Source organism: Pseudophryne corroboree, chromosome 3 (assembly GCF_028390025.1).
Source record: "Pseudophryne corroboree isolate aPseCor3 chromosome 3, aPseCor3.hap2, whole genome shotgun sequence".
NCBI lineage: Eukaryota > Metazoa > Chordata > Amphibia > Anura > Myobatrachidae > Pseudophryne > Pseudophryne corroboree.
In genome coordinates this window covers 12387341-12400770 of record NC_086446.1, presented here as the reverse complement: position 1 = coordinate 12400770, position 13430 = coordinate 12387341, and the positions used below count along the sequence as shown (strand labels likewise).

General features: G+C 49.9%; 1 protein-coding gene across 2 annotated transcripts in view; it reads right to left on the bottom strand.

Annotated features, from left to right (window-relative positions):
* Positions 1–8024, bottom strand: part of LOC135057000 (oocyte zinc finger protein XlCOF7.1-like) — an 83702-nt gene extending 75678 nt beyond the window's left edge. For both annotated transcript variants that reach the window (XM_063962853.1, XM_063962854.1), the window contains exons 1-2: positions 7895–8024; positions 1211–1330 (exon numbers count right to left, since the gene is read on the bottom strand). In XM_063962853.1, coding sequence (XP_063818923.1) covers positions 1211–1282 — 72 coding nt within the window. In that variant the 5' untranslated portion in view covers positions 1283–1330; positions 7895–8024. The remainder of the gene's footprint in view (positions 1–1210; positions 1331–7894) is intronic.
* Positions 8025–13430: the final 5406 nt, after the last annotated feature.

The window sequence follows — 13430 nt, the reverse complement described above, 5'->3', positions numbered from 1 at the left end:
CCCGTGCTGCACCCCTTCAGTGAAAAGCACTCCCCCGCTCCATTAGACTCTCCCCTACCTTGCAAAGCTTCAAACAAGCACTGAAAACCCACCTATTCATCAAAGCATACCCTCCCGATGCATAACCTAGTCCTGAGGCCGCTTCTCCATCCCCCTGCCTCATGCCTTGACCATCTCTGCTTTGCTTACATACTGCCATCAGGCTTCCTCCCACTTGCTTGCACCTCATGTCATCTGTCTGTCAAACCTTCCCACTAGATTGTTAGCTCTTCAGAGCAGGGCCCTCTTTCCTCTTGTTGTCTAAGCCCTCTTCTCGACACGTTTCACTCGCAGTTCTCCCCTACTCAGCGACCATCTTTACCCGCTTTTTCTCCTGCTGGTAAAGACCCATCTCCATCTATGGCCACCAGCCCCTAGTAGTACGATGATCACTCCCTCGCTACTTACATCTCAGCTGTATTATGTCTTGAGAATGTGTGGTGCTCAATGTTACCTGTACTCTATTTCTGTTATTTATTTACTGTAATGCTAAGTTTTGTCTCCCTATACTGTCCTTTGTACGGCGCTGCAAAACACACGTGGCGCCTTATAAATAAAATGTAATAATAATAATAATAATAATAATAATCCCCTCACCTACCCAGTCATGTCCCTGTATTATTACTGTACATATGTGATGTCACTGTGACACTCTCAGATCTCCTCACCTCCCCAGTCATATCCCTGTATTATTACTATAGATATAAGTAATGTCACTGTGACGCTCTCAGAATCCCTCACCTCTCCAGTCATGTCCCTGTATTATTACTATACATATGTGATGTCACTGTGACGCTCTCAGAATCCCTCACCTTTCTAGTCATGTCCCTGTATTATTACTATACGCATGTGATGTCACTGTGACACTGTCAGATCTCCTCACCTCCCCAGTCATATCCCTGTATTATTACTAGAGATATAAGTGATGTCACTGTGAAGCTCCCAGACCCCCTCACCTCCCCAGTCATGTACCTGTATTATTACTATAGATATGTGATGTCACTGTGGCACTCTCAGATCCTTTCACCTCCCCAGTCATGTCCCTGTATTATTACTATAGATATAAATGATGTCACTGTGACGCTCCCAGATCCCCTCACCTCCCCAGTCATGTCCCTGTATTATTACTATAGATATGTGATGTCACTGTGGTGCTCTCAGATCTCCTCACCTCCCCAGTCAGCAGGTAGATGATCTCCAGGGTGATATTTATTATCTTTTCCTTCTTACTGTCTTTGTCCATCCTCAGTGATTAGTGGGAATACAGAACGTGTGGCATGGAACGAAGAATCTGGTTCCATCACAGAGAACACATTTAAAATTAATATCTAACACATGTCCCTCAAAGCCATACAGCTCCGGTCAGCGCCTGTCTCAAGTTTCTGTGACCAAGCCCCATATATATATATATATATATATATGTCAGGGAAGGGGTGTGTGCTGGTATTACAGTAACGGCAGGGTCTGCTCCACCTGTATTACGGTAACGGTGGGGTCTGCTCCACCTGTATTACGGTAACGGCGGGGTCTGTGCTATCTGTATGACAGTAACGGCGGGGTCTGTGCCACCTGTATTACGGTAACGGCGGGGTCTACACGTCTTGTATTACGGTAACGGCGGGGTCTGCGCCACCTGTATTACGGTCAAAGGCGTAGCTACAATACGTGCAGGCAGAGCAGCTGCTATGGGGTCCAGAGCTGAGAGGAGCCACCTTCCCTGTCAAGTTGCATGTGATATATGGGCCCTTACAAACGTTTGACTTGGGACCTACAATATATCTAGCTATGCCCCTGGACCTGTTCATTATAATGTGTTATAACATGAACTGGAGAGCATTATACTGTTACCTAATATGAACTGGGGGCACTGTCATAAAGTGAATTGGGGGTACAGTGTGACAATGTGAACTAGGGCACTTTTATGGTTCAAAAATAAACTAGGCGCTACTATGGAGCATAAAAATAAGAATTTATTCACCGGTAATTCTATTTCTCATAGTCCGTAGTGGATGCTGGGGACTCCGTAAGGACCATGGGGAATAGACAGGCTCCGCAGGAGACTGGGCACTCTAAAGAAAGATTTAGGACTATCTGGTGTGCACTGGCTCCTCCCCCTATAACCCTCGTCCAAGCCTCAGTTAGGACACTGTGCCCAGAAGAGCGTACACAATAAGGAAGGATTTTGGAATCCAGGGTAAGACTCATACCAGCCACACCAATCACACCATACAACTTGTGATAACTATACCCAGTTAACAGTATGAATAACAACTAAGCCTCACTGAACAGATGGCTCATAACAATAACCCTTTAGTTAAGCAATAACTATATACACGTATTGCAAAAGTCCACACTTGGGACGGGCTCCCAGCATCCACTACGGACTACGAGAAATAGAATTACCGGTGAGTAAATTCTTATTTTCTCTGACGTCCTAGTGGATGCTGGGTACTCCGTAAGGACCATGGGGATTATACCAAAGCTCCCAAACGGGCGGGAGAGTGCGGATGACTCTGCAGCACCGAATGAGAGAACTCCAGGTCCTCCTCAGCCAGGGTATCAAACTTGTAGAATTTAGCAAACGTGTTTGCCCCTGACCAAGTAGCAGCTCGGCAAAGTTGTAAAGCCGAGACCCCTCGGGCAGCCGCCCAAGATGAGCCCACCTTCCTTGTGGAATGGGCTTTAACAGATTTAGGCTGCGGTAGTCCCACCGCAGAATGCGCCAGCTGAATAGTGCTACAAATCCAGCGCGCGATAGTCTGCTTAGAAGCAGGTGCACCCAGCTTGTTGGGTGCATAGAGAAGAAATAGCGAGTCAGTTTTCCTGACTTCAGCCGTCCTAGAAACTTAAATTTTCAGGGCCCTGACTACGTCCAGTAACTTGGAATCCTCCAAGTCCCTAGTAGCCGCAAGCACCACAATAGGTTGGTTCAAATGAAAGCTGATACCACCTTCGGGAGAAACTGAGGACGAGTCCTCAACTCTGCCCTATCCATATGGAAAATCAGATAAGGGCTTTTACAGGACAAAGCCACCAATTCTGACACACGTCTGGCCGAAGCCAGAGCCAACAGCATAACCACTTTCCACGTGAGATATTTCAAATCCACAGTCTTAAGTGGTTCAAACCAATGTGATTTCAGGAACTCCAAAACCACATTGAGATCCCAAGGTGCCACTGGGGGCACAAAAGGAGGCTGAATATGCAGAACTCCCTTGACAAAAGTCTGAACTTCAGGCAGTGAAGCCAGCTCTTTCTGGAGGAAAATCGACAGGGCCGAGATCTGGACCTTAATGGATCCCAATTTGAGGCCCAACGTCACCCCTGCTTGCAGGAAATGCAGGAATCGACCCAGTTGAAATTCCTCCGTTGGGGCCTTCTTGGCCTCACACCAAGCAACCTACTTCCGCCAAATGCGGTGATAATGTCTTGCGGTGACATCCCTCCTGGCTTAGATCAGGGTAGGGATGACTTCCTCCGGAATGCCCTTTTCCTTTAGGATCCGGTGTTCAACTGCCATGCCGTCAAACGTAGCTGCGGTAAGTCTTGGAACAGACAGGGTCCCTGCTGCAGCAGGTCTCGTCTGAGCGGCAGAGGCCATGGGTCCTCTGCAAGCATCTCTTGAAGTGCCGGGTACCAAGCTCTTCTTTGCCAATCCGGAACCACGAGTATAGTTTTCACTCCTCGCCTTCTTATTATTCTCAGTACCTTGGATATGAGAGGCAGAGGAGGAAACACATAAACCGACTGGTACACCCACGGTGTCACTAGAGCGTCCACAGCGATCGCCTGAGGGTCCCTTGACCTGGCGCAATATCTTTTTAGCTTTTTGTTGAGGCGGGACGCCATCATGTCCACCTGTGGTCTTTCCCAACGGTTTACCAGCATTTGGAAGACTTCTGGATGAAGTCCCTATTCTCCCGGGTGGAGGTCGTGCCTGCTGAGGAAGTCTGCTTCCCAGTTGTCCACTCCCGGAATGAACACTGCTGTCAGTGCTAACACATGATTCTCTGCCCATCGGAGAATCCTTGTGGCTTCTGCCATTGCCCTCCTGCTTCTTGTGCCGCCCTGTCTGTTTACATGGGCGACCGCCGTGATGTTGTCTGATTGGATCAGTACCGGCTGGTTCTGAAGCAGGGGCCTGGCTTGGCTTAGGGCATTGTAAATGGCCCTTAGCTCCAGAATATTTATGTGAAGCGAAATTTCCTGATTTGACCACAGTCCTTGGAAATTTCTTCCCTGTGTGACTGCACCCCAGCCCCGAAGGCTGGCATCCGTGGTCACCAGGATCCAGTCCTGTATTCCGAATCTGCGGCCCTCTAGTAGATGAGCCCTCTGCAGCCACCACAGCAGCGACACCCTTGTTCTTGCCGACAGGGTTATCCGCTGTTGCATCAGGAGATGGGACCCGGACCATTTGTCCAACAGGTCCCACTGGAAAGTCCTTGCGTGGAACCTTCCGAATGGAATCGCTTTGTATGAAGCTACCATTTTTCCCAGGACTTGTGTGCATTGATGTATCGACACCTGTCCCGGTTTTAGGATGTCTCTGACTAGAGATGACAATTCCTCGGCTTTTTCCACTGGAAGAAACACTCTTTTCTGGTCTGTGTCCAGAATCATTCCCAGGAACAGAAGACGTGTCGTCGGGACCAGCTGTGACTTTGGAATATTGAGAATCCAGCCGTGCTGTTGTAGCACTTCCCGAGAAAGTGCTACCCCAACTACCAACTGCACCTTGGACCTGGCCTTTATCAGGAGATCGTCCAAGTACGGGATAATTAAAACTCCTCTCTTGCGAAGGAGTATCATCATTTCGGCCATTACCTTGGTAAAGACCCTCAGTGCCGTGGATAACCCAAACGGCAGCGTCTGGAACTGATAGTGACAGTCCTGTACCACAAATCTGAGGTACCCCTGGTGAGGAGGGTAAATGGGGACATGCAGGTACGCATCCTTGATGTCCAGGGAGATCATGTAATCCCCCTTGTCCAGGTTCGCAATAACCGCCCTGAGCGATTCCATCTTGAACTTGAACCTTTTGATATAAGTGTTCAAGGATTTTAAATTTAAGATGGGTCTCACCGAACCGTCCGGTTTCGGTACCACAAACATTGTGAAATAGTAACCCTTTCCTTGCTGAAGGAGGGGTACCTTTACAATCACTTGCTGTGAATACAGTTTTTGAATAGCCACCAACACCGCCTCCCTGGTAGAGGGAGTTGCCGGTAAGGCAGATTTTAGGAAACGGCGGGGGGGGAGACGTCTCGAATTCCAGCCTGTACCCCTGAGATACTACTTGAAAGAACCAGGGATCCCCTTGTGAGAGAGCCCACTGAGCGCTGAAATTTCTGAGACGGGCCCCCACCGTTCCCGGGTCCGCCTGAGCAGCCCCAGCGTCATGCTGTGGACTTACCAGACGCGGGGGACGACTTCTGCTCTTGGGAACTAGCTGTGTGCTGCAGCTTTTTCCCTCTACCTTTGCCTCTCGGCAGAAAGGATGAGCCTCTAGCCCTCTTGCTTTTCTGGGGCCGAAAGGACTGTACCTGATAATACGGTGATTTCTTTTGCTGTGGGGTAGCCTGTGGCAAAAAAGTCGATTTCCCAGCAGTAGCTGTGGACACGAGGTCCGAAAGACCCTCCCCAAACAGTTCCACCCCCTTATAGGGCAAAACTTCCATGTGCCGTTTTGAGTCGGCATCGCCAGACCATTGCCAAGTCCATAACCCCCTTCTGGCGGCAATGGACATAGCGCATATTTTTGATGCCAGCCGGCAAATATCCCTCTGTGCATCACGCATGTATAAGACAGCGTCTTTTATATGCTCTATCGTCAGCAAAATATTGTCCCTATCCATGGTATCAATATTATCCGACAGGGAATCTGACCACGCAGCAGCAGCACTGCACATCCAAGCCGATGCAATCGCTAGTCGCAATATAATGCCCGTGTGTGTGTATATAGCTTTAAGGGTAGTTTCCTGCTTTCTATCAGCAGGTTCCTTTAGGGCGGCCGTATCCGGAAAGGGTACGCTGCCAATAACCGTTTAGAAATTATCCATTTCTTATCGGGGGGAAGTCCACGCTTCCTCACACACCTCATTTAATTCCTCAGATGCAGGAAAAACTACAGGTAACTTTTTCCTCACCAAACATAATACCCTTTTTTTTTTGTGGTACCTGGGGAATTATCAGAAATGTGTAAAACATTTTTCATTGCCTCAATCATGTAACGGGTGGACCTATTGGAGGGTACACTAGTCTCATCGTCGTCGACACTGGAGTCGGTATCCGTGTCGACATCTGTGTCTGTCACCTGAGGTAGCGGGCGTTTTAAAGCCCCTGATGACATTTGAGACGCTGGAACAGGCACAAGCTGAGTAGCCGGCTGTCCTATGTCGTCAAACCTTTTGTGTAAAGAGTTGACACTGTCACGTAATTCCTTCCATAAGTCCATCCACACAGGTGTCGACCCCGCAGGGGGTGACATCACATTCACAGGCATTTGCTCCGCCTCCACATCATTTTCCTCATCATACATGTCGACACAGCAGTACCGACACACAGCAGACACACAGGGAATGCTCTGACAGAGGACAGGACCCCACAAAGCCCTTTGGGGAGACAGAGGGAGAGTATGCCAGCACACACCAGAGCGCTATATACCACAGGGATATCACCTATAAAAGTGTTTTCCCCTTATAGCTGCATATAATCTTATACTGCACCTAAATTGTGCCCCCCCTCTCTTTTTTACCCTTTCTGTAGTGCAGGACTGCAGGGGAGAGCTAGGGAGCGATCCTTCCAGCGGAGCTGTGAGGGGAAAATGGCGCCAGTGTGCTGAGGGAGATGGCTCTGCCCCTTTTTCGGCGGGCTTTCTCCCGCTATTTTAATATTTCTGGCAGGGGTTAATATACACCTATATAGCCCCTGGGGCTATATATGGTGTCAGTTTGCCAGCCAAGGTGTTAGTATTGCTGCTCAGGGCGCCCCCCCCCCCAGCGCCCTGCACCCATCAGTGACCGCAGTGTGTGGTGTGCATGAGGAGCAATGGCGCACAGCTGCAGTGCTGTGCGCTACCTTGGAGAAGACAGAAGTCTTCAGCCGCCGATTTTCCGGACCTTCTTGCTTCTGGCTCTGTAAGGGGGACGGCGGCGCGGCTCCGGACGACGAGGTCGGGTCCTGTGTGCGATCCCTCTGGAGCTAATGGTGTCTAGTAGCCTAAGAAGCCCAAGCTACCACCACTTAGGTAGGTTCGCTTTTTCTCCCCTTAGTCCCTCGGTGCAGTGAGCCTGTTGCCAGCAGGTCTCACTGTAAAATAAAAAACCTAAACTATACTTTCTTTCTAGGAGCTCAGGAGAGCCCCTAGTGTGCATCCAGCTCGGCCGGGCACAGAAATCTAACTGAGGCTTGGAGGAGGGTCATAGGGGGAGGAGCCAGTGCACACCAGATAGTCCTAAATCTTTCTTTAGATGTGCCCAGTCTCCTGCGGAGCCGGCTATTCCCCATGGTCCTTACGGAGTCCCCAGCATTCACTAGGACGTCAGAGAAATTAATAACTGCAGCAGAGAAGTGTCTCTCTAGAATCATTAGGACAGAGGGCCCTTTGAAAAGTTGCTATGGGGACAATAAAGTTCTGGCTACGCCCCTGATTACGGTAACGGCGGGGTCTGCTCCACCTGTATTACGGTAATAGGACACTAGTGTCAGCCACCTGTACAGTGATAATGCAGCACCAGAGGCTGCTCCAGCTGCACTATAACAAGGCACCAGAGGCTGCTCCCCCTGTAGTACAGAACCTGACACCAGAGCTGCTCAGCCTATAGAATAATAATAATAATAACAATATCATTACCTGCTGCCAGGCACAGCAATGGCTGCTCTCTGCTCCTGCTGCCTTGTGGGAATGACAGAATGAAGGCTGAGCTAGAACCAGGGGAAAATAGCCGCTGACGTCACTACAAGGCCAGGGAACCTACTGCTGCTGCAGCTGCCGGACTGGTCTACAAGAAAATGGCCGCCGGCCTCCTGCACTGAGGACGTGTATGGTAATACTCATTAATGAGGGCGGTGCTGTGGACGGGGTATAGGAGGGGAGGGGCCTGCCACCAGGAAGCAGCCTGTGCCAATCATACCCAACTTCCGGCTTGTGCGTTCCACCTTACTTCCGGACTTTGCGTTCCACACATAAGAAGTATGTTTTGATCGATTGTTGCAGCCTCCCACTGTCCGTTGAGATCAGTTAATGGCGTCTTACTATACAGGAGGAGCAGCCTGTGGTGTCCTGTTGTTATTGTTATACAGGAGGAGTAGCCTGTAGTGTCCTACTATTTTTTTTTTAATTATTATTATTATTATACGGTGGCAGCAGCTTGTGGTGTCCTGTAATTATTATCATACAGGGGGGGGGGCAGTCTGTGGTGTCCTGTTGTTATTATTATTATTATTTCTGTACGGGGGGGGAGGGCTGTGGTGTCCTGTTATTATTATTATTACTACTACTACTACTACTACTACTACTACTGTACAGGGGCAGCAACCTGTGGTGTCCTGTTGTTTTTATTATTATACAGGTGGAGCAGCCTGTGGTGTCTTATATAGGGAGAGTGCCCTGTGGCTCCCTGCTGTATAGGTACAGTGGCCTGTGGTGTGATATTTCTAGGAAATGACTCATATATATCCACAGACAGTATGAGTTGTGTGATGTAGCCTTGTGTGTCTGTCACTGGAGAGTCTTATGTGTGAATAGAGGAGGACATACGAGTCAGTGCTTATAATCTATATTGCATGTGTACTCTGTGATGTTTATTATGTCCTAGACCACTGAGCTGCGAGGAACCAGAGTGTTTACTGGACGTCACATGAGGATGAGATGTGTCACTGTTTCCCCGAGGATGGACAAGAACAAGAGTCACACGTCTGAGAGGATACTAAATCTCTCCCTGAAGATCATCTACCTGCTGACTGGGGAGGTGAGGGGATCTGGGAATATCACAGTGACATCACGTATATCTATAGTAATAATACAGGGACATGACTGGGGAGGTGAGGAGATCTGGGGGTGTCACAGTGACATCACTTATACCTATAGTAATAATACAGGGACATGACTGGGGAGGTGAGGGGATCTGGGAGCGTCACAGTGACATCACTTATATCTATAGTAATAATACAGGGACATGACTGGGGAGGTGAGGGAATCTGGGAGCATCACAGTGACGTCACTTATATCTATAGTAATAAAACAGGGATGTGATTGGGGAGGTGAGGGGATCTGGGAGTGTGTGCACTGATATTTGATGTCTCCTCTTTACACAGTATTACACAGTAGGGAGGAAGACGTCCAGTGAGTGGGCGACACCCAGCAGCCATCCCCGTGTGTCAGGAGGTTTTAGCAGGACCCAGAGCCCCATCACGGTGCCTCCACCTCAATCACTGATACATGAGAGGCACAATGACCAGAAGATCCTGGAACTCACCAACAAGATCATTCAGCTGCTGACTGGAGAGGTGACTGCTGGGAATGGGACATTATACAGTAACACCAGGGGATGTGTCTGGGTGATGACTGGAGAGGTGACTGCTGGGAATGGGGCATTATACAGTAACACCAGGGGATTTGTCTGGGTGATGACTGGAGAGGTGACTGCTGGGAATGGGGCATTATACAGTAACACCGGGGGATGTGTCTGGGTGATGACTGGAGAGGTGACTGCTGGGAATGGGGCATTATACAGTAACACCAGGGGACATGTCTGGGTGATGACTGGAGAGGTGACTGCTGGGAATGGGACATTATACAGTAACACCGGGGGATGTGTCTGGGTGATGACTGGAGAGGTGACTGCTGGGAATGGGGCATTATACAGTAACACCAGGGGACATGTCTGGGTGATGACTGGAGAGGTGACTGCTGGGAATGGGACATTATACAGTAACACCAGGGGATGTGTCTGGGTGATGACTGGAGAGGTGACTGCTGGGAATGGGACATTATACAGTAACACCAGGGGACGTGTCTGGGTGATGACTGGAGAGGTGACTGCTGGGAATGGGGCATTATACAGTAACACCAGGGGACATGTCTGGGTGATGACTGGAGAGGTGACTGCTGGGAATGGGACATTATACAGTAACACCGGGGGATGTGTCTGGGTGATGACTGGAGAGGTGACTGCTGGAAATGGGACATTATACAGTAACACCAGGGGACGTGTCTGGGTGATGACTGGAGAGGTGACTGCTGGGAATGGGACATTATACAGTAACACCAGGGGATGTGTCTGGGTGATGACTGGAGAGGTGACTGCTGGGAATGGGACATTATACAGTAACACCAGGGGATGTGTCTGGGTGATGACTGGAGAGGTGACTGCTGGGAATGGGACATTATACAGTAACACCAGGGGATGTGTCTGGGTGATGACTGGAGAGGTGACTGCTGGAAATGTGACATTATACAGTAACATCGGGGAATGTGTCTGGGTGATGACTGAAGAGGTGACTGCTGGGAATGGGGCATTATACAGTAACACCAGGGGACATGTCTGGGTGATGACTGGAGAGGTGACTGCTGGGAATGGGACATTATACAGTAACAACAGGGGACGTGTCTGGGTGATGACTGGAGAGGTGACTGCTGGGAATGGGGCATTATACAGTAACACCAGGGGATGTGTCTGGGTGATGACTGGAGAGGTGACTGCTGGGAATGGGGCATTATACAGTAACACCAGGGGACATGTCTGGGTGATGACTGGAGAGGTGACTGCTGGGAATGGGACATTATACAGTAACACCAGGGGATGTGTCTGGGTGATGACTGGAGAGGTGACTGCTGGGAATGGGACATTATACAGTAACACCAGGGGATGTGTCTGGGTGATGACTGGAGAGGTGACTGCTGGAATGTGACATTATACAGTAACATCGGGGAATGTGTCTGGGTGATGACTGAAGAGGTGACTGCTGGGAATGGGGCATTATACAGTAACACCAGGGGACATGTCTGGGTGATGACTGGAGAGGTGACTGCTGGGAATGGGACATTATACAGTAACATCGGGGAATGTGTCTGGGTGATGACTGAAGAGGTGACTGCTGGGAATGGGGCATTATACAGTAACATCAGGGGATGTGTCTGGATGATGCCTGGAGAGGTGACTGCTGGGAATGGGGCATTATACAGTAACACCAGGGGACGTGTCTGGGTGATGACTGGAGAGGTGACTGCTGGGAATGGGACATTATACAGTAACACCAGGGGGTGTGTCTGGGTGATGACTGGAGAGGTGACTGCTGGAAATGGGACATTATACAGTAACACCAGGGGGTGTGTCTGGGTGATGACTGGAGAGGTGACTGCTGGGAATGGGGCATTATACAGTAACACCAGGGGATGTGTCTGGGTGATGACTGGAGAGGTGACTGCTGGGAATGGGGCATTATACAGTAACACCAGGGGATGTGTCTGGGTGATGACTGGAGAGGTGACTGCTGGGAATGGGGCATTATACAGTAACACCAGGGGACATGTCTGGGTGATGACTGGAGAGGTGACTGCTGGGAATGGGACATTATACAGTAACACCAGGGGATGTGTCTGGGTGATGACTGGAGAGGTGACTGCTGGGAATGGGACATTATACAGTAACACCAGGGGATGTGTCTGGGTGATGACTGGAGAGGTGACTGCTGGAAATGTGACATTATACAGTAACATCGGGGAATGTGTCTGGGTGATGACTGAAGAGGTGACTGCTGGGAATGGGGCATTATACAGTAACACCAGGGGACATGTCTGGGTGATGACTGGAGAGGTGACTGCTGGGAATGGGACATTATACAGTAACAACAGGGGACGTGTCTGGGTGATGACTGGAGAGGTGACTGCTGGGAATGGGGCATTATACAGTAACACCAGGGGATGTGTCTGGGTGATGACTGGAGAGGTGACTGCTGGGAATGGGGCATTATACAGTAACACCAGGGGACATGTCTGGGTGATGACTGGAGAGGTGACTGCTGGGAATGGGACATTATACAGTAACACCAGGGGATGTGTCTGGGTGATGACTGGAGAGGTGACTGCTGGGAATGGGACATTATACAGTAACACCAGGGGATGTGTCTGGGTGATGACTGGAGAGGTGACTGCTGGGAATGGGACATTATACAGTAACATCGGGGAATGTGTCTGGGTGATGACTGAAGAGGTGACTGCTGGGAATGGGGCATTATACAGTAACACCAGGGGACATGTCTGGGTGATGACTGGAGAGGTGACTGCTGGGAATGGGACATTATACAGTAACATCGGGGAATGTGTCTGGGTGATGACTGAAGAGGTGACTGCTGGGAATGGGGCATTATACAGTAACATCAGGGGATGTGTCTGGATGATGCCTGGAGAGGTGACTGCTGGGAATGGGGCATTATACAGTAACACCAGGGGACGTGTCTGGGTGATGACTGGAGAGGTGACTGCTGGGAATGGGACATTATACAGTAACACCAGGGGGTGTGTCTGGGTGATGACTGGAGAGGTGACTGCTGGAAATGGGACATTATACAGTAACACCAGGGGATGTGTCTGGGTGATGACTGGAGAGGTGACTGCTGGGAATGGGGCATTATACAGTAACACCAGGGGATGTGTCTGGGTGATGACTGGAGAGGTGACTGCTGGGAATGGGGCATTATACAGTAACACCAGGGGATGTGTCTGGGTGATGACTGGAGAGGTGACTGCTGGGAATGGGGCATTATACAGTAACACCAGGGGACATGTCTGGGTGATGACTGGAGAGGTGACTGCTGGGAATGGGACATTATACAGTAACACCAGGGGATGTGTCTGGGTGATGACTGGAGAGGTGACTGCTGGGAATGGGACATTATACAGTAACACCAGGGGATGTGTCTGGGTGATGACTGGAGAGGTGACTGCTGGAAATGTGACATTATACAGTAACATCGGGGAATGTGTCTGGGTGATGACTGAAGAGGTGACTGCTGGGAATGGGGCATTATACAGTAACACCAGGGGACATGTCTGGGTGATGACTGGAGAGGTGACTGCTGGGAATGGGACATTATACAGTAACAACAGGGGACGTGTCTGGGTGATGACTGGAGAGGTGACTGCTGGGAATGGGGCATTATACAGTAACACCAGGGGATGTGTCTGGGTGATGACTGGAGAGGTGACTGCTGGGAATGGGGCATTATACAGTAACACCAGGGGACATGTCTGGGTGATGACTGGAGAGGTGACTGCTGGGAATGGGACATTATACAGTAACACCAGGGGATGTGTCTGGGTGATGACTGGAGAGGTGACTGCTGGGAATGGGACATTATACAGTAACACCAGGGGATGTGTCTGGGTG